The 21,884-nt window shown below is 40.1% G+C and overlaps 1 protein-coding gene across 2 annotated transcripts in view; it reads right to left on the reverse strand.

Annotated features, from left to right (window-relative positions):
* The window catches only part of Cadps2 (calcium dependent secretion activator 2), a 564,078-nt gene that overhangs the window by 71,721 nt on the left and 470,473 nt on the right, over positions 1-21,884 (reverse strand). For both annotated transcript variants that reach the window (XM_052173304.1, XM_052173303.1), the window contains one exon: positions 12,040-12,196. In XM_052173304.1, the coding sequence (XP_052029264.1) occupies positions 12,040-12,196 (157 nt within the window). The remainder of the gene's footprint in view (positions 1-12,039; positions 12,197-21,884) is intronic.

Here is a 21,884-nt window from a genome sequence, read left to right on the forward strand (position 1 = left end):
TATACAGAGAAAACCTGTCTTGAAACCAAAACCAAAACCAAAACAAAAAACTGAAATGATTCAATTCAGTGTTGTTACTGGACATTGCAATGATTGTTTCTAAGATTAAGTAACAATTGACTCAAAGGTGCGTCTAGAAAGTGTTATCTTTAAATATATTTGGAAAGTGCTGCATTCCTTGTATTGATATACTTTTTTTTTGTTATGGTTACCTTTCCCTTTTATAAAGAGAGAGAACTTACTTGGAGTTGAGTGGGTAGGCAGGGAGGCGAAGAGGCTCTTATAGCGGGGGAGGTGAAAGAATATGATCAAAACCATGTATAAAAAGAATTAATAAATTAAAATATATTAAAATAAACAAAACTATTACAGTAAATTCCCCATCCTCTTTATTCCCACATTAGAGTAAAAGTAGAGATTTTCTATCTCATCTCTACACAAGCATCACCGAGGTGGGTACCACAAGCCTTTTCTTCCCTCCCTATATCTAATCAGTGATCAAGACCTTTGCATCTTTTGGCCCTCATATCTTTGTACCAGGTTTTCCCTCTCTTATTAGTACTGTGGCTATTTACTTCACACTATATATCTATATATTTATATATCTATAATATTGCCTGTCTGTTTGTCCATCTACTATATTATATATGTATATTAGCTTACTTCTCTCTCTTAGGACTCACGTATTCATTTCCTGATTGGTCTCGGGCTCCTAGTTTTTGCCTTGGATAGCTTACCTTCTTGAAGTGTCAGAGGGCTTTACACACACACACACACACACACACACACACACCTCCCTCCCTCCCAGAGCACAATCCTATGTGCGACTCCACCCACCTGAAAGCATCAGCACGATATGAAGGCCCTCACTGAGCTATCGTACCATGATCTCTGCAGCCCATCCCTGGGGCATAATTTTAATGATTTTAGGAGTTACTCAGATCCTCATATCATTTCATAAGTATTCTTTCTGTTCCCTCTTCCTTGACCAGTCCCTGGCTTTCTATGTTTACTCCTTATCTGGTTAGCTGGTCTTGTTTTCTCCATCCCCTACTTCTTCTCGTCCCTTTCCTCCCTGTGGCAGCCCTGGTCCATGGAGTGGAAGATCGTGGCTGTTTCCTCAGTGTTGTGTGGAGCTCTGGCTCACAGTAAATGTTCAGATGTTTGATGTATGAATTAATATTTGGAAACATCTACTATATCTTTTCTTGGGAGATTGGATTGAATGACAGCTATACAGACGATTTAGGCCTGATAACCTTCACATTTTGAGTGTAATGTATGTTACTAGATAGTGCTGTCATGATAATTTCTACGATTGAAAAATCCAAGATTTGGCTACTAAATTTATATAAATAGTTCTTATTTCAGTGAATGTGGCAGAGAAAGATTTTTTTCTGGTCAATTATTACTCCTAGCAATGTGATTATTTGATGCATACTTTTGAGAAATCATAGATTATCTATACCTTTTATGAATTTTTATAACAGATAATTAATTTTGGCTAAAAGTTTTCTCCAATTTCAGCTTAGACTTCCCTTTAATTTTTTTTTTTTTTTTTTTTTTGTGGTGCTGGGTATTGAATACACAGTCTGGGTACTTGCTTTACCAATCTGATATCTCTTGCCTTCCTTTTTGATTTTTAAAATAATAACATTTAAATAATCAAGAAAATAATCATATTTGAATAATCAAGAGAAACTGATGCTACTGTTTATATTTAGAGAGAAGTAAAAGCAGAGAGAAACAGAGAGAGAGAGAGAGAGAGAGAGAGAGAGAGAGAGAGAGGGAGGGAGGGAGGGAGGGATTAAGGGCAGAGGCACAAATGATGGAAGATGGGACGGAACGAGAGACAGAGGAGAAAACAGAAAGCACATGGACCCTGGGAAGGAAAGAACAGGAAGAATGGAGAGGCAGAGGGGAGACTGGGAGAGCATACTTGTGTGGGAAGGCAAAGCTACAGAAATTCACACCTGTCTGTCAATGTGTGCCCTTTCCTGCTTGCCCATATGCCAGTTTTCACCCTCCTTCCATCAGACAAAAGCCCCTCTTAGAGGTAGCCCGAGGCGTCAGGAGTCTTCCCTCTGTGGCTATGATTTGATGCTGTCACCAGTCTAATTCATGGCTTTACAAGACACCACTGCAATGCTGCCATGGAAAGGGGACGTTTTCAACCTGGCTTTCCAAGGTTTCCTTCTTTCTTATTTTTCTTAACTATGTGGCTCTGGTATATCAGCCTGGAACCCTCTAGGTTGACCAGGCTGGCCTCAAACGCATGGTGGCATGTCTCAGGTATTTCCAGCAAAGTCAAGATTATTTCTGACAATGTACTCCAGATGTGGGAGTGTAGGGGATTACCTTGGAATCTTAAGGCCTGACTACAGCAACTTAAGTAGAGGTTCAGCACCTATTCTGCTGATCAAAATAACCATTTCTCCCCGAAGACTCCATGTACCCAAATACCCACTTGCTGGAGAACTAAGGAACACGTATTTTTGAAGTCTTCTGGAACAAGCAGAAATGACAGAAAAGAAAGCAAAAAGGCTTAAATAAAGCAAAACTCAGGATGCAGTGAGCCTAATTAGTTTGAACATCTCCAACAATTAATAAATAAAAAGTACTTGACATAGGCTTTTAATAGTAATATTTCAACACACTTTACACTATAATCCAATTAATAAAAATTACTGAGACAATGATTACTGGGTAAAATGAATAGGCGAATGAAAGTATTCATGTATTGTTTTCAGGGTAAACATATGCTGCTCTCTCCTGAACTACATAATCTGCTTTTATGTTGCTGGACCGCCTTTCAATTAGTTTGCATTAGTGGATTACTGGTAAGAGTGATTATCCTCCCTCAAATTCTAATTAGGTATTTTATAAGTAAAAGAGTAATTCATGGCTAGCAAAACAAAGCAAACACCACCAACCACAAGGCAAACCAACAGACTTTGCTATGAGACAATTATTCAAGGGACACACACATTCTATCAGGCAGGCCCAGTGGACTAAGATATAAAATTTATAGTAACTCTATTTGTTTGACATAGATACAGAACAAAGACAAACAGCATAGGGAACCTGAGTCAGGGTTTCAGGAGGGAAGCCAGGAGAGTTGTGGCTGACAGCAATGTGGTAAGAGAAGAAAGCACAAAATCAAACAAAGACCTCGGAGACCTACCAGCTAAGAACCTGGAATATTAAATGCACACCAGATAAATGTCTGTTTTCTGCATATAACTTCCACATGGATTTTATTAATCTTTCATTCAAATTTTAATACATGTATTTACTTATCTTTTGTGTGTGTGTGTGTGTATGACATGTGTGTGTGTGTCTGTGTGATTGTGTGTGTATGTGTAAATAAGAGGGTAGCTTGGTGGAGCCGATTCTCCCCTTCCACCATGTGAGTCTTCTTGAGGACTGAACTCAGGCCATCAGGCTTGGCTGAAAGTGCCTTCACTTACTGAGCTGTCTTGCCAGCCTCAATCAGTTCACATTTTGAAAAGTAATTTTATAGTCTACTACATATTTAACACATACTGTAACTACAAGAGTAAGTTCCTAAGACCAAACTCAAGTGTTCTTTTCCTCTCGAGGCACTTGTTAAAACACAATCAGATACACGTAGGTATGTACGTACAAAATATTACAAAAGCAGAGGTAACAGTAGGGAACTGAGATGCCACAGTGTGTCTTACTTTGGGAACAAGAAAGGCGAATGATCTATTGTAATAGAAACAAACAATATAACAAACCTGTTTGTAATTATAATAAACAATTTCAGAGGACAGAACAGAGACTGAGCTGTGTATCTCACAACAATTTATCATCGTTAGTGACATGGAAGTGTGCCTTGTGGTTCCTCGATTTCATGCTGCTTCTTAAAGATAGGAATTATTTCTTATTCACATTTATTTTTGTTTCCTATGAGCTTTATTCAAGCAAAACTCGCTATGAATTTTAACCAAAGCTCAGAGAAACAGTTCCTCATGATCCAGCGTTCTCTGGATGGCTTTACAAGATTATGTAACCTCTGCCACAGCATTCGGATATCTGCAGTCATGACCTGTAACGCCTTCTCCCTTAAACGGGAGCAAGTGAGTGTGGCTGTATCATGATCCGCATCAGCCAAGCCTGGGTTTCTGAGCTTCAGAAGCAGAATTCATAGATGCTTCTGTAAGTCTGTCGTGAGGGACACAGAAACCCATCAGAACGGGATGTTTTCTTTAAGCAAGTAAATTCTACATAAAGAGAATGCAGACTGAAAGTAGTCTTAAAATGTCTATATTATATACAGAAACTAGAGTTCGGTGTAATGCCACTGATGGAAAATGCTTCTGTCGACTGATTTTCATAATTCTTCCATTATTCTGTGGAGGAGAACAAATTTTCTTGTATAATTTAAAAATGTGCTCATCGCTAGGTATCAGAATTAAATACATTTTCCTATTGGGTGGTCATTTGCAGAGTAGCTGTCTATAACTCTGCTGGCACACAGCCTCAGGATAATGCCGAATCTATACCCCTTCTGCATTGTTCTCCGAGTATGTATACAGACATCTCTGTAAACACTGCTTCGTGGATTTCAGACACACAGCTCATTTAAGCACCGGGGGCGGAATGACGTGCAGGTGTCAGTCCTTCATATTTCAAAGCTTGCAGATTAACCTAATATACAATATGGCGACCTAACAGCTCTTCACTCGAAGGAAATCTGAAAAATCATCTCTGATACAGCCGAAGTGTGAGAGGAACCCAGCGGGGTTTCCACCTCTTCATTTCTTAATGAGTTTTTGGATAATGAGAGGTGACTTTGCCAGTCACTCTGGGCTCTATTATGGCTAATTTGACTCCTCTTCAGTCTCCTTGTTAATTATTAACACTAGCCTTTTTATCCTCATGAGACCACATTCCAATTTTTCCCTCTTTTCGTTTTTTTTTCTTTTTTTTTTTTTATGAGCCCATCTTTATGGAGGTGAAAGTCTTGGGGAACAGGTTTTCACTTAGCGTAGAGCCTGAACATTTATTATTCCTTTAGGCAGAGACGCCGTGACATCGATTACATAAGCACGGGTGTTCCTCGTGCTGGCTTTAATGTGCTAGCAATGTGAAAAGGCTGTTAATTAAGGAAGACGCACCATGGTATTTTTTTCACTTGGGAATCATTTCCCCAAAGAATGGTCATTTGCCACTTGCTAGCATATCCACAGATTAAAAGGTGACTAGCTGCAAGGGACTGCCTTTCAGGCAGGCTGAAAGAAATGATCGGGGTCGGCCATTTGTAGACGACTTTCAAGTCTCAGGAGTGGCCACTGGTCACACCTGTCCTCTGCAGGACAACTGTGGCAAATACGATGCAAGAGTAGAATCTATTTGTAGTTGCTTTATAGACATCCAGTTATCATCTAACTAACATGTTAATTGCTTCATTATGAAAACATTTCTCTTCAACTTTTAATATAACTTTTAATACAGGCAAGCAGAGGCTCAGACATTTTTGGCCAGGAATGGAGTCTAAGTTTGTTTACCTCACCAGCCTTGCTCTGGGAATCAGTGGGTGAGGCCAGGAGGGTGGGAGGGTGGGGACAGTTGCTAAAAGCGGGATGCGTGATGCGGCTGGCACTCTTCCCTTGAGGAAAACCACATCTCACCTCCAAGTGTTCTCGGAGCTCCAAAGTGCTCTAATCATGGCTAACTGCCAGGGAAGACACACACCTCAGACACCACGTCTTTTTCCTCCTTAAAAGAGAAACTGGATTTGAGGTCTTTGTCCCTTTTCTCCACTAATTTCCTCTGGAAATCTTGTCACAGATGCTTCTTAACATGTAAGCCAAGATAACCTCTTCCTTTATCTAACTCTCTCTGTATTTGATAACGGTTATGGTCCTTCTGTCCTGATAACTCAGTGTTCTATGAACATTTTCTGAGTTAAAATCAAAAGTGCAGGGAATCATTGAGAGTATACTACGGTTGCTTGAGTGTTCTCAGAATATGCTCTGTGACTGTGGAATGAAACTGAACTGGTTATGAAGTGAACTTGCTCCCACCCTCACCTCCATCCCTAATTCCCCGTGGGCAGAGCCCCTTCTCAGGTATACTGCCTTCACCAGCCTTAGTTTCCTCAGCAGGAAAACTAAGAGTCTTTACTTAGGATCCCCTCTACAGGTCAAAAAACAAAACAGTTCATGAGGATTTTAATACAAAATGATGGTAAATAACTCATAGGGACCCCCGAAGCAATGAGTACAAGCTGCTCACCTAAAAATTATGATTAGTAATCGGCATCTCATTTTGAATGAAATTCGTCATTTTAAATTTGGGAAAGGAAAATGTGAGATTAATCATCTATTAGTAATGCTTCATGATCATTGAAAATCCTCTGCAATTAGCAGTGTGCCGTCTGCAGCACATAAGTCCCCCATACACAATCACCTTTATGAGGAAGCACATTATTCAGCAAATTATCTGCCATCCAGGACTAAGCACTCATCTCTCTGTTGCTGGTGCTCCTGGCTACTGTAAGTTGTAATTAATTGGGATTTGGACAATAACTCTAATTGGGTCAATATGGGAAAAACTGCCACAGCATGCCCATTATGTAAATCTCCCTTTCAAGGGGGACAAAAGGAAAGACAATAATTTCCTATACATTTCAAGATGGAATAGTATGAGGGCAGTTTAGGCTGACATTAAATATTTAAACATATTTCACTAAATTACTATTGAGGGAGTATAATAAAAAATGATTATTTTACAATGGTCTTCATTATCATCAAAAGTGAGAGTAAATCTAGGAAGAAAGTATGTTTTATCAACTGCTGAGAAATTATTTAGTGGCCTTGCTTGTGAAACAAAACTTGTGAGTTTGGGATTAAAGTTACTCTTTCTCCCTCAATTCCCCAGGCTGCACCAATCTCCCAGTACCAAAAGGAAATTATGGCACAGGGGAACTTTTTATTTACATCACTACACGAAGGAGCTGTTTTTCTCAGAAATAATTGATGTTTTCTAAAAAGCTGTTAATCATTGTAAAATCCAAGCCAAGATAAAGATACCCTCAGTTTTGACAGGGCCCCAAAGAGGTCTCTAATAAATACTTCTTTATTGATCTAAGAGTGCACAGTAAGATAAGCACAAAATAATGGTCATATGTACCAAACAGCAGTTAATACGAAGGACAAACTACAAAATAGGAGTGGAATACAAAACTGTCATGAACTAAATATTTGTGGATCTACCTGAAAAATGAAAATCTTGTGGTTCTCTTGGGTCTTAAGATATGGTTCAGTAGTTAAAAGCATTTATTGTTCTACAGAGCAGCCATATTTGGTTCTCAGGACCCACAACTGCCTATACCCCTAATTCTAGATCTGATGCCCTTTTTCTGACCTCTGTTAGCTCATATATGCATGTGGTATAATACACATAGCATATATGTACATATATATACACACATGTACATATAAAATACACAAATATGTGTACATATAAAGATTAAAAAATGTGGTTCTCCCAGACCCAAAAAGATATACATAGTACATACTCACTTATAAGTGGATATTAGCCAAAAAGTTCAGAAATCCATGATACAACTCACAGACCATATGAAGCTTAACAAGAAGGAAGGCCCAAGTGTGAATACATAAATTCCACTTAGAAGGGGAGAACAAAATAATTATAGGAGGAAGAGGGAAGGAAGGACCTGGGTAGAAGGGACAAAAGGGGGTCAGGATCATGTATTGAGGCAGGAGAGAGGTGATAAGCCTAGAGGGACAGAAGAATGAAGAGAAATAAGCAGCAGTGTGGGGGTGGGGCATGGGGAAAACCTCTAGAAAGTCCCAGACACCAGGGATGTGAGAGGCTCCAGGATCTAATGAGGATGACACTTACACAAAATGCCCAACAGCAGGGAGATGGAACCTGAAGAGACCACCTCCAGTAGCTAGACATGGCTCCACAGTTGAGGAATGGGACCACCTACCCATCTTAAAATTTTTGACCCAGAAGGAAATGCAGGGACAGAAAGGGAGCAGAGACTGAAGGAAAGGCCCTCCAGAGACTGCCCTATCTGGGGATCCATCCCATGTGCAGGTACCAATCCTTGACACTGTTGCTGATGTCAGGTTCTGCTTGCTGAGCACTACTGCTGAGCCCGGCATGACTGTCCTCTGAGAGGACTGAGACAGATGCGATACTTACAGCCAACCATTGACTGCGCCCAGGGACCCCTATGGAAGAGTTAGGGGAAGGACGGAAAGAGCCGAATTACAACCCCAAAGGAAGAACAACAGTATCAACTGACTGGAACCCTCAGAAGTCCTGGGACTAAGCTATCAACCAGAGAGCATACACGGCTGGTCTGTGGCCCCGCTATATATGTAGTAGAGGACTGCCTGTCTGGCATCAGTGGGAGGGGATTCACTTGCTCCTGTGGAGGCTCAATGCCCTGGAGAAGGGTGACACTTGAGGCACGAGGTACGAGTGGATGGGTGGGTTGAGGAGGACTCTCTTAGAGTCAAAAATGGAGAGTGCATAGGGTGAGGAGTTCATGGAGGTGGGACTGGGAAGAGGGATAACATTTGAAATGTAAATAATAAAATAATAAAAACTGTGGTTCTCTATTTCACAAATTTATACTTGAAAGTATTTCTCAAAGATAAATATTAAAAAACATTAGAACATTAATGTGCTTGTGAGAACTTAAAAATTTCAAGAAGTCTACAAAGTATTTCATTTCCTATATGAAAATTCCTAGTAGTTTGTATAACTTAAATATGATTTATCATCTTTACTGTTTGAATGTGAACATTAAGAGACTCTCTTTTGAATAATTTCCAACACAGAATGCGATTTATTCTTCATATGTATATGCATGTTTATTAATGTGCAGGTACAGGTTGAGACTGGGTCAATTTCTAGTGTCATTCCTCAGGAAGTATCCATATAGCTGTCTGTAACACTTTCTTACTGGCCAGTGACCCTCAGTGATCCACTTGTCTTTTCCTCTCTAACACCGGGATTACAGAGCAGGGGGCCATGCCTGGTTTCCCATGCTGGCACTGGGCTTGAACTCAGTTCCTCCTCTTATGAAATCTTGACTATTCTTATGTTTTTGTTCAAATGGAGGAAGCCATTTAAAAAAGATGCCTATACCTGTTTACCCCTGTATTAATACATAATTCATGTGCTTATTATGTTTTATATATATATATATATATATATATATGTGTGTGTGTGTGTGTGTATGTGTGTGTGTGTGTGTGTGTGTGTGTGTGTATGTATGTATATCTTAAGATAAAGCTAAGAAAAAGACATGCATTTTGTCAGCAGAATGGGAATAAAAACAGAGAGCTAAGACAACAAGGGCATACAGAGCTTCTCTCTTGTAGGAAAGGACAAAATTGGCCTTTCGGAACTGGCTGTGGCTGACATGCAGAATGAATGATTCAATGTAAACTACTAAATATATCAGGCTCTCCTGCGCACAGGTATTGTGGCTGAATCTGAAGTAAGACTCATCCCTCAGTTCTTTGGCTTCATAACATTCACCATTTGGAAATTATATGAACCTGGCTAAATACTGAGGGCTGGAGTTACAGATGGAAAGTCTACAGTACCCCTGATAGCCACTTAGCATCTATTACACTGAGTCTTCGTTCTGTTTATTCTCAGCACAAATGCCCCTGTAAGTGTAATTAGCATTCTCCTTCTGTAAATAAGGACCTTTTAGCTCAGAGAGGTTAAACTACTGTCAAAGGTCAAGTGGCAAAGGAGTGACTGTGTGTGTGTGTGGAACTCAAGTTCCTGCTGTTAAGTACTGTAACATGAGGCCTTTCTTACTAGAACAGGTGATCTCAGTCTGGCTCAGATCTGAAATCTGGGGTGAACCTGGGGTGTACTGCATCACATATTCTCAGCTACATGCATTTCTTTCCCAGTTTAAGAAGGTAGACTCTTAGAGACAATAACCAAAGAGATAGATACTGGGTTGTAGAAATGAACAAAACCAAAGAATAATTTTTTAAAAATTAAGACTACAATTGTAGAGATGTAGATTTTAATTTTAAAGTTAAAATAATGCAATAGTGCTATTTTAAAGTTTTGAAGAAGGTTCCGTGGTTAAGAGCACTAATTGCTCTTCCAGAAGTCCTGAGTTCAATTCCCAGCAAACACATGGTAGCTCACAACCATCTGTAATGGGATCTGGTGTGTCTGAAGACAGCTACAATGTACTCATATAAATAAATAAATCTTTAAAATTTTTTTGAAGATATAGGAAGTGTTAACTGTACAGAACGTATAGACAGAGTGAGAGCAGCCTTTGGCAAGAGGAGTATGGAGTCTATGTGACTCAGGTGACATGACCACCAGGTCCATGCTTTGAAGCTACATGGAGAAATGGGGTGAGGCCTGCTCAAATAGGTGAAAGACTTATTGTCGGAGGGAGATTTAAATGATCTGGCCTAATAGAAAACTCAGGAAAGAAGAAGGTTCCTGCCATGACCAGGCTCCAGGAGGCAGAGTTCAGCATGGGGTATCACAGGAAGAACTATATACGGTAGGAGATTAGTGACCTCACCCCTGCCACAGTGTAAGAGCACCTACCGGCAAGCAAATCGAGTCTAGCGAAAATGAAAAAGCCTATCACCCGGTTTTCCTGATGTTAGACCATCTACCAGGGTAACAGTGAAAGTTATTATTATGCTGGTAAACAGTCTCAGTAGAGGACCCTTGCTTCCTCTCTGACTTCTATATATAAATGAACAAGTCATACATGTAAGTATTTTACTGTCCCCTGAGGAGATAAATCCATTCTCAGGAGAACATCTCAATCAGTGTCTGTTGAGAGGGAGCATTGAAGTATAGAATATCTCTTAGAGATGGATGGATGTAGTCTGAGGTATTCTGGCAATGGCAGACATAGGTCTTCTGATCCTCCAGGTACAATGAGAAAGTTGTCTACTCTATATAGCAGCTGTTCTGTAGTTCAGTGAATAATAGGGCATATCATTTCCCATAAACCAAGGCATCACAGACTCAGGGAAGCTCAATAAGCTCTCTTGTTACCCAAACTGACTCTTATTAAGATCAAGCTTGGGCTTTTCAACAAATGGTGCTGGTTCAACTGGAGGTCAGCATGCAGAAGACTACGATTTGATCCATCCTTGTCTCCTTGTACTAAGCTCAACTCCAAATGGATCAAGGACCTCCACATAAAGCCAGACACTCTGAAGCTAATAGAAAAGAAACTGGGGAAGACCCTTGAGGACATTGGTACAGGGGGAAAGTTCCTGAACAGAACACCAATAGCTTATGCTCTAAAATCAAGAATTGACAAATGGGATCTCATAAAATTACAAAGTTTCTGTAAGGCAAAGGATGCCATCAAAAGGACAAATTGGCAACCAACAAATTGGGAAAAGATCCTCACCAACCCTACATCAGATAGAGGGCTAATATCCAATATATTTAAAAAAATGTGGTATATATACACAATGGAGTACTATTCAGCCATTAGAAACAATGAATTCATGAAAGTCTTAGACAAATGGATGGAGCTGGAGAACATCATACTAAGTGAGGTAACCCAGTCTCAAAAGATCAATCGTGGTATGCACTCACTAATAAGTGGCTATTAGCCTACAAAATTGGAATACCCAAAACATAATCCGCACATCAAATGATGTCCGAGAAGAATGGAGGAGTGGCCCCTGGTTCTGGAAAGACTCAGTGTAGCAGTGTAGGGCAAAACCAGAACAGGGAAGTGGGAAGGGGTGGGTGGAAGAAAAGGGGGGAGGAAAGAGGGCTTATGCGACTTTCGGGGAGTGGGAGGCCAGAAAGGGGGAAATCATTTGAAATGTAAATAAAAATAATAATAAGAAAATGAAAAAGAAAAAAATAAATGTAATGAAAAAAAAGATCAAGCTTGGGAAATACACACATACACACACACACACACATACATACACACATCTATGATGACATCTACCCATCCCTTGCCATTTCACACAGGAAGGAAATGTGAGTACTCACTGTCATTTCTGAGGAAATTATTAAGCAGCTGGAAAAGGGGAAAGCTATCCCAGGAGTCTTGAGGTTGGGCCTCCAGCGCAGTATCCATATCTACTGTGAATAAAGCCCAAAACTTCTCCGCGTGCTCGGCCAATAAGTCTGGCCACCAGGCAAATGCCTGCAAGAAGGAAAGGAGAAATCAATAACTTGTTAGAAACATGTACAAACACTATGCTCCCGAAAATAAGTGCGGCATGCCTCAGTTTCACAAATAAGTATGATAAATAAAATCTAATATTTTTAAGATGAGAGATTTTACAAGTATTACAATATGCAATAACAAATTTGTCATTGATGAATGAACCCTAAACTAGGCATTTATTTCTTTGGAAGCCACAAACATAAACTATAGGAAAATCTATACTATAAAAATAAAAGAAACATATAAAACATAAAAATTATGCATAACTGATGTGATTATTTACTTTTTATGAATAGGAATACTAACATATTTGGCATCATATTGTAGGATGAGTTCCTTCAGCTTTTGTCTTTAATGATAGCATGCCATTCTAATATGAGAATGAATATATTGTCTTCTAAAGCCAGTGCCCCTTTAAGACTTTCCCCCCAGTTTTTGAGATACCCAAGGGCAGTGTGGTAAGAGCTTTACAAATAAATCCTGGAGTAAAATACTGATTGTTTTTATTATGGTTTGGAGATGAAGTGTCTCAACAAAAGGCTTGTGTTGGGGGCTTAGTACCAGGCTGGTGGTGCTATTTTGGGATGTTCTAGAAACTTTAGGAGGTGGGAAGTGGCTTGACTCTTTCTGTCTGGCTCTCAGTTTGAACTGTTCTGCTGTCCATGCCTTCTTCCCCATGTCAGACAGAATGACCTGAAACCATGGACGCCTTCTCTTATATTCTCCCTGCTGGATATTCAGCTCACAGTGATGAAAGATCAGACTTCCTTCCGATCAGAGAACGATCAGAGTTCCTTAGGAAGAGCTTCTAAATATGATGGGGTTGAAGGGTGACTCAGAGTCTTTGCAAACTGCTCTCTAGGAATAGATTTTACTCCTGTCCAATCACCACACAGCCACCAGTCATCAGTTTACTGTTTAAGAACATAAATAGGTCATACTCTTGCCCAACTTAAAGTCCCATTTCATCTAAGCAACACACTGCAAAATCCAAAAGCCTTATCTAGCTTGCAAAGGCCCTTCTCCTCCCTGTTCCAGGTCCGAGCTTTACTTCCCTAGAGAGGGCATCTGGACTGCCAGTGTGAACTAGGCCCCTGACGGTTCCCTGAGGCGCAACAGCTTTTTACTTCATGAGATGCAGTGCTGCTTATGCGACTGCACGTCTGGGGCTCAGACTGTGAAGGCTGGTAAAGACAGCGTATGTCTGTTCTGTTCTTCACTCTGTACTTCGTCAGGTTTGTTATGACAGGTAATGAAAATAAGCAGTTTAAAAAAATTATGCTTCTTTAAGAGAAGAAAATAATACTGTGCTTTAGGACAGTTCTCAGAAAAAAAAATTAATGGGGATGCTTCTGTTCACAGTTTTGTTTTTCCTTGCCTATCTATGATTACATGTAATCTTTAATAAGTTTTCATATACTCATGGAGTAGTTTAAAATCATTTGTGTGTGTGTGTGTGTGTGTGTTGTCTTTTAAGTCTTGTCATTATTTGTCTATGGAGTGCCAGTTGTTATCAAAATTGTGTTCTTGTGTGTGTGGTGTACATGCATGTATAGGCCATAGATTTCTTTGATCACTCTCTACCATTTGTGCTGAGGCAGAGTCTCCCTTCCACTTGGATCCAGAGCTCCCCCATATGGCTAGCTGGTCTCCAGGGCTGCTCTTGGGGATCCCTGCCTCTGCCTCCAGAGCACTGGGACTGCAGGGATCTGCCAAACTTTCCTGAGCTCAGGTCCTCCCCATGCTGGTATAGCAAGTTTTTTACCCACTGAACCATCTCCGAGGCCCACTATCATAATCTTTTAGCCAATATAAAACATGAAACTTTCTGTGGTACATTTTAATTATTATCCCAGTTAAAACTATTTATTCAAAACTTTAAGTCATGCAGGCTGAGAATCACCCTCTTAGTTTCTGAACTGTATTTATTTAAGTATGTATTAGCTTTTATCAGGAAAAGATAAATGACAAAGTTGAGAGACTGGGTTACAAAAATCCTGAAACGTGATTTTAAAATCTTTTATAGTAAAAATGGCCTTAGAATCATAGGTGTCAGAAAAAGAATGTTAATAAATGTCACCATATAGCTAATTAGCATCAAGTAAATAGAAACAAAAGCTGAATTATACTGGAAAATGTTACATAAACTGACTTAAGAGTGATAGACATTTTAATGTTTTCCTCAATACTGCAATACATATATAAGTGAGTTTGTTCAGGAATGTTATACTGCATAACTGCATAAACCCAGAAGAGTGCCACATGCAGTGATTACTTCTGAGCATTTGCTAAATTTATATAACATATACCTATTCTAACAATGTATAATAATAAATAAAAGTCTAATAATATAACTTGGTGATACTAACAAATAGTAGGCAAATAATATGTAATAGTATTTATTAATTTACTTTATATCTCTCGTTTTTGCCCTTTGAAGTTAGAGTTGTGACAATGTAAAGTAGAATCTGAGATTCCTCACTGAGCAGAGCAGAGATGCTAGTCAGAATTCAGTCCTGTGAAGAGAGATGCTCGCAAAATCTCACTTCCTATTCACAGCCAATACCTTCACAGAAGGCTAAAATTAAGAACCTAGCTGCCGTGTTAGCTCTGCATTGTTTCAGTAGTATCTGACAAATTCTGAAAGCTCATTTGAAATCTAACTTGAAAGAGAGAGCCAGGCTGGGAATGAAAAGTAATGGAATATGACCTTAAAAAAAAAGAACCTTTATGCTTCTTCTACTGACGAGAAAACTTCATTAGACTTTAAAGAAGTATTGTTTATGCCTCGAATTGTAATTTGGATGATGTTGGTGTTGTGAATGTAAGTCAAAGTGTGATGCACATCTCATTGATGACTTGAGAAAGTCTTGAGCAACCCGTCTTTTAATTAATTAACTACTTAATTTCATATGTACGAGTGTGTCTGGGTGAGTGCATGCTGTGAGCGTAGTGCATGCTCATAGTGGATTTATAGTGCCCAGAAAAAGCAAGACAGAACATCAGATCTCCTGAAGCTGGGCTTATAGGCTGTTGTGAGTTACCTAACGTGGGTGCTGGGAATTAAAATTTGGTTCTCTGGAGGAGCAGGGAGGGCTTCAAGCCACTGAGCCAACTCCCCAGCCACTGGCTGAAGACCTAAGCAAAAGCAGGAGCTTGTTTTGAACACAGGATCAGCCCTGCCACCTGCCCTTTTTTTCTCTTGCCACGCATTAGAGGACGCTGTCCTGTCTGGACTGGAGGAGAAGAAGAGGACCTTACTGTTTCCTCCCAGGGTTCCACCTCACGAGGTGGCAGATGCTCCATAGCACAGTCTCACTGGGCTGGAAGAAACCTCTCTCAGAAAAGCATCTATTGGTAAGGCACCTATGGGATGTCACAAGACACGTCTAAATCTGTCTTGGCTCTAACGCTAAGTCATGATTTACTGTAAGTGATCTGACAGAGGCAGAAGGCAATAGCTTATCAATATGCTTAAGAGGAACATGAAAGTACATCTTGAATGATAGCTATAATATATGTGACAGGCTGATAATACTCTGAAAGCTTTGTCAGTTTTACTCAAAGCAGTTGAACATTATTTCTTCTTCTTCTTCTTCTTCTTCTTCTTCTTCTTCTTCTTCTTCTTCTTCTTCTTCTTCTTCTTCTTCTTCTTCTTCTCTTCCTCCTCCTCCTCCTCCTCCTCCTCCTCCTCCTCCTCCTCCTCCTCTTCCTCCTCTTCTTCTTCGAGACAATGAATTTCTGTGTATTTCTGGCTGTCCTGGAACTCACTCTGTAGACCTCCTTGGTTGGCCTAGAACTCAGAGATATGTTTGCCTCTGCCTCATAAGTGCTGTGATTAAAGGATTACATCACCACCACCTGGTATGGCATCAAAGTAGTTGAAAATGTAGGTGGATAAGCATGAACCTTGAACCTGGGAGTAAGACTAGAGTAATCAGAAGCACATGAGTTCTCTGTCTGGATTTCTACTTCCTAGTCTGTAAATTAATAACAACAGTATCTTCTCCAGCCTCTAGGTTATTGTGAAAAATAAATCAATATGGACATTTCTTTCTGTACAAATATAAATAAATGTTATCATCTGTAATTACAAAAATACAGTGAAGTTCATGTACAGATAGTGAGTTAATGTTCTTTAAAAATAATGTCCAAGCTGTTCACAGGGCACGTGTCTGTAAAAGGGGAGGCTGAGACAGGAGAGTTTGAGCTTAAAGCTAGTGAGGGTTATAGAGTGAGAACCTGCCTTAGGAACAAACAAGTTAAAATGAAAATCAAAATGTCTGATATGAATTTACAAGGTTTGGAGGGCTAAGTATTGCTCTAGAACTTTTATAAGTATTATCTTAGTTATTCTCTCAAATTACTCATTTGAGCAGATGGTATAATTATTTTATTTGTAGAACTAGTATGTAGGAGAGAAATGATATTAGTTTCTTAAGTAACTATAGAGCATATTAATTAACTATACAGAGCAGATTCATCCATCCATTCATCCATCCATCCATCCTCCCTCCATTTTGTGTATCAGAACACTGCTACTGTACCTTGATTTTTTCTTGCCATAAATATTTATTATCACATGACTTATTTACATATTTTCTAATTTATCTGAAGTCTAAAAGGTTTTGATTGATTTTATTTTTGGAGTAGATAATATATAATTTAATATAAATAAGGAGGACCATTCTACATTGAGCAAAACCAGAAAATTTGGATTTGAATTTTTTTTTTTTAATTTCCCAAGACAATGTTAGTTGTCTCTTGGCCCTTACACATACATACAAAAGCATACACAAAACAAAATGGAAGGCCATATTCTAGTAGTAGACAGTAGAATGGACCACGACATGTGGCCAGCTCCACATAATTCTTTTAATTCATTATTTTGTTATTCATTTTAATATAGATATAAATATTACAATAATAAAAGAGGTGATGATACTTTATAATGTATGTCATTTTAAAATGTTACCTTTGTTCTTATAAGTTTAAAAATTCAGTATATGCAAGTAAATTTAAACAAAGGGGTAAAAGATCTCAATGAGATCTCTGAAACACTGAGGATGGAAATGCGAGAGAAAGTAACTAGAAAGATGTTAAAATCTTTCTAGTTACTAAAATCTAGGAGAAATGATGTTAAAATACCCATATCATTCAAAGCTAGTGTGGTGGTTTGAATATGCTTGACTCACAGGAAGTGGCGCATAGATGGTGTGGCCTTGTTGGGAAAGGTGTGGCCTTGGAGGAAGAGTGTTACTGTGTAGCCAGCCCTTGGAGGGCTCTTATCCTTAAGCTCTACCCACTCTGTAAGAGATAGCCTCTTATGGCTGCCTTAGGATCAAGACGTATAACTCTCTTCTCCTCCAGCGCCATAACTGCCTGCACACTGCCACACATCCCCCCATGATGCTAACGGGCTCACCTCTGAACTGTAAGCCAGTCCCAATTAAATGTTGTCCTTTATAACAGTTGCTTTGGTCATGGTATGTCTTCACGGCAGTGAAACCCTCACCAAGACAGCTGGCTACATATTTAATGCCATGATTCTCAGAACACCCATGACTTTCTTCATCAAACTATGAAAACGTTTCTAAAATTCATATGGAACCACAAAACAAAACAAAGCAAAAAAACAAAACAAAAACAAAAACCACACACACACACAAACCACACACACACAAACTTCCAAGTAGCCAAAGCAATTGCAAACCAAAAGGACAAAGCATGAGGCATTATACTGCTCGAGTGCAAAGTAGACTAAGTTCTAGTACTTAAAGCAGCATGGAACTCCTGAAAAGGAGGCCTACTAGGGGGTAGGTGAAAGGGCTCAGCAGGTAAAGGGGCTTGCTGCCAACTCTGATGACCCGAGTCCCTGTAACACACATGGTGGAAGGAGAGAAGCAGCTCCTGGTAGCTGTCCTCTGATCTCTACTTGTGCGCACCAGCATACGAACACACAGAATAAGCAATACATACATACATACATACATACATACACGCACACACATACATACTTAAGGCAATAAAGAGACATGCATCAATGGAATACAACAGATTATTTAGAAGAAATCTTGTACTCACAGTCCACCGATTTCCAATAAAGGAACAAAAAACATATACTAGAGAAAATACACTTAAAAAAATAAATGGTTCTGAAAAAGTTAGATAGCCACAGGAGAGATTCCAATACACTCATCAGCTATGGAAACCAACTCAAAGTGGATTAAACACACAGATACAAAAGCAGCCACTTAGAAACAATGAATTCATGAAATTCTTAGACAAATGGATAGAGCTGGAGAACATCATACTAAGTGAGGTAACCCAGTTTCAAAAGATCAATCATGGTATGCACTCACTGATAGGCAGGTATAAGCCTAGAAACTTTGAATACCTAAGACATAATCCACATAGTAAATGATGTCCAAGAAGAACGGAGGAGTGGCCCCTAGTTCTGGAAAGACTCAGTGCAGCAGTATAGGGGAATCCAGAACAGGGAAGTGGGAAGGGGTAGATGGGGGAAAAGGGGGAGGGAAGAGGGCTTATAGGACTTTCAGGGAGTGGGGAACCAGAAGAGGGGAAATCATTTGAAATGTAAATAAAGAATATATCGAATTTAAAAAAAGGAAAAAAAAACCCAAACCAAAAGCAGCCACTGCAAAGCTATGGAAACACTAGAAGAAAACATGAGAAGCAGAGTCAGATGCTGGAACAGGGAAAGGTTTAGGGGAAGGCATGAAAATCATAGGAAGCAAAAGAAAAACACAGACAAACAGAATTCTATCACACAAAAGATCGAATGCTCAGTAAAGAAACAGTTCACAGAATGAAGGGATAACTCAAGGCTATGAGAAAACAAAATATGTGAATGCTGTGTCTCTGTAAGGGGGTTCATACCAGAATATGAAAAGAAAAAGAATCTCAAAATTCTTAGGGAACTACAACAGAAACAAACAAATATAACAACAAACCACAAAACCAAAACAAACACTGGAAACAATGGCTAAAACCACCATTGCTAAATACTAAGCAATACGCACCAAAGCAAGAAGCGTTACACTACCTGAAACACACACTGTCAGAACTATAATAATGAAAATGATGTAGGCGGCTGGAGATGCCTAGCTTGTAAGCATGAAGCCCTGGGTTCTGATGCCACTAACAAAAGAAACATTTGTATCGTGGTCCATGCTTACAGTTCCCAAAGTAGGGAGGTGGAGACAGGAGGATCAGAAGTTCAAAATTATCCCCAGCTACTTAACAAATGATAGACCTCATTTCAAAAAGTGGAACGTTCACCTTAATGCAAAAGGTAGCGGTGAAGAACATGCGCAAGCAACAGGCTGAAGAGAATAAAACAGGAGGGTTATGGGTTTGAGGTCAGACAGTTCTCTATTCCTTTTTTTTTTATTGCCTTTAATATTTTCTTTTTTTTTTTTAACAGTCCAGTCGTTATCCCCCTTCCGTTCTGCCCTCCAACAGTGCTGAGTGAGGTATCTCAAACCCAAAAGGATATTCATGGTATGTAAACACTAATAAGTAGATATTAGCCAAAAAAGTACAGAATACCCAGGATACAATCTACAGAACTCAAGAAGGCTAACAAGCCAAAGGGCCCAAGTGGGGATGCTTCAGTCCTACTTGGGAGGGAGAAGAAAGCAGAGGGTAGAGGGAGGGAGAGGGGAGTGGGGGTTAAAAGGAGTGAATCACCAAGGGCCAGCAGAATGAATGGAAATAGGCCACCTCAGGAGGTGGGGGGGGGGGGCTCTAGAGTGTACCAGAGACCTGGGAGGTGAGAGACTCTCAGGACTCAAAGGGAGGGACCTTAGATGAAATGCCCAACAGTAGGCAGAGGGAACTTGTAGAGTCCACCTACAGTAGAAAGACAGGTCATCAAATGGAGGGATGGGGTTCCCATCCCACAGCTAAAAATTCTGACCCAGAACTGTTCCTGTACTCTACTCTTTCCCGGACATGGTAGCATATGCCTGGAATCTGGAGACTGGGTAAACTGGTCATGAGCTGGCGGCCAATCATAGCAAGACCTCATCTCCAAACAAACCAAAATGTGTAACCACCACCACCACCACCACCACCACCACCACCACCACCACCACAACCCAAATCAAAACCAGCAACAAAGGGTAGGTTGAAAGCTCAGTTGGTAAGTGTGTGCTTGCTGCCCAAGCATGCAGACCTAACTTTGGCTTGCTAGCATTCACATAAAGAGCCAAGGGCAATGCTCTGTGCCTGCGATTGGGAAGAAGAAACAAGCTGAACTGAACTCTGCCGGGCATCCTGGCCAGCTCGAATATGTGACTCCAGATTCAGTGGGAGGCCTTGTTTCAAGGCACAAGGTGAGGAGTGACTGAGGAAGCCAGGTCCCTGATTTCAACCTCTGGTCTGCACGCACATGCACATCTGCATGCGCAGGTAGTTGAATAGAACTAGTGGTTTACCGGGGAGGCACTTGGACTTCCTAGTTCTGTCAGAGGGAATGGCTTTTGGATGAAGACCTGCTAGATTCATTTGTTTGAAATCTCTGATCCAGCACAGCCTGCTCCCTCAAATGTGGAGAAAGTCTTAAAAGATTTTGCTGGGAAAGAGCTAAAATCAGCTTTCTAGGGAGAAAAATCCAAAGGTCAAGAGGCCTTCAGAGGAGGGGGGGGCTGCCTTACAATCAAGTTCTTGACAAGGAGGTGAATGGCTGGATACCTGCTTAAGGGAGGAACCGTGCAGGAAGGAAACAGCCTCTTAGCCCTGTTGAGTGCAGGGGGACAGCGGAGGGAGGCAGAGTAAAAGGGAGAGAGGGAGCCCAGCCGCCTGGAGGTCACCTCGAGGCAAATGCATTAACCTCCTCAAAGGAGCTGAAGAGCAGAGGGAGCGGTGCAGTTTGGAGTAATGAAACTGGCCGGAACATCCAGCAAAAAACTAATCTCTGGGGTAGAGTGCCATCCACTAACACACTCTGGAAATGACTTTGAAATGAGACCAGTTTATTCTCCATTACTGCTCAGAGGGAAGATCTGATGGAAAGGAGAAAATAAAAGGATTCAAAAATTAACGCAAGACAAAACAAAAAGCCAAAAATTTCCAATTTCTTGCATGGTGTTTTGCTTGGGTCCGGAAGACATTAATCATGCATGCGATTTCTAACTAAGCGCAGTCACATAACAGTGTGGCAAAGGCTAGCCCACTCAGAGGAAAGTCTTGTATTCCAAGGAAAAGCCCAAGTTGACTTTAAAATGACAACCGTCAGAACCGGTCCTGCTTCACAGTCACGTTCAAGGGTTTTCTTATGCAAAGAAAAAGAGGAAACAGTTTTACTCACCTCTCTTCCCTGTGGGATTCCAAAAATTTGGAGCATAAGCAGAACAGAAAAATGGCACCATGTTACAGAGTATTTGCGAAAAAGCCACCAGAATAGTTAAAATTGCACTGTAGCACAGAGCATGGGGAAGCTCCTGTGCTGTGTTTCCGTACGTTACGGATTAAAAAACAATGGCATCTATATTATAATTATACTTTTAACAAACATTTTTTTAGTGACTGCGTTGACTATATTAAAAACACTACATTTTAACTTCCATAAAATATATGGGAACATATATTAGCTGTACCTGTTCAGTGGAAACACATACTGAAATAGGATATTTGGTCA

This window comes from Apodemus sylvaticus, chromosome 2 (genome assembly GCF_947179515.1).
Source record: "Apodemus sylvaticus chromosome 2, mApoSyl1.1, whole genome shotgun sequence".
In the NCBI taxonomy this organism is placed as follows: domain Eukaryota; kingdom Metazoa; phylum Chordata; class Mammalia; order Rodentia; family Muridae; genus Apodemus; species Apodemus sylvaticus.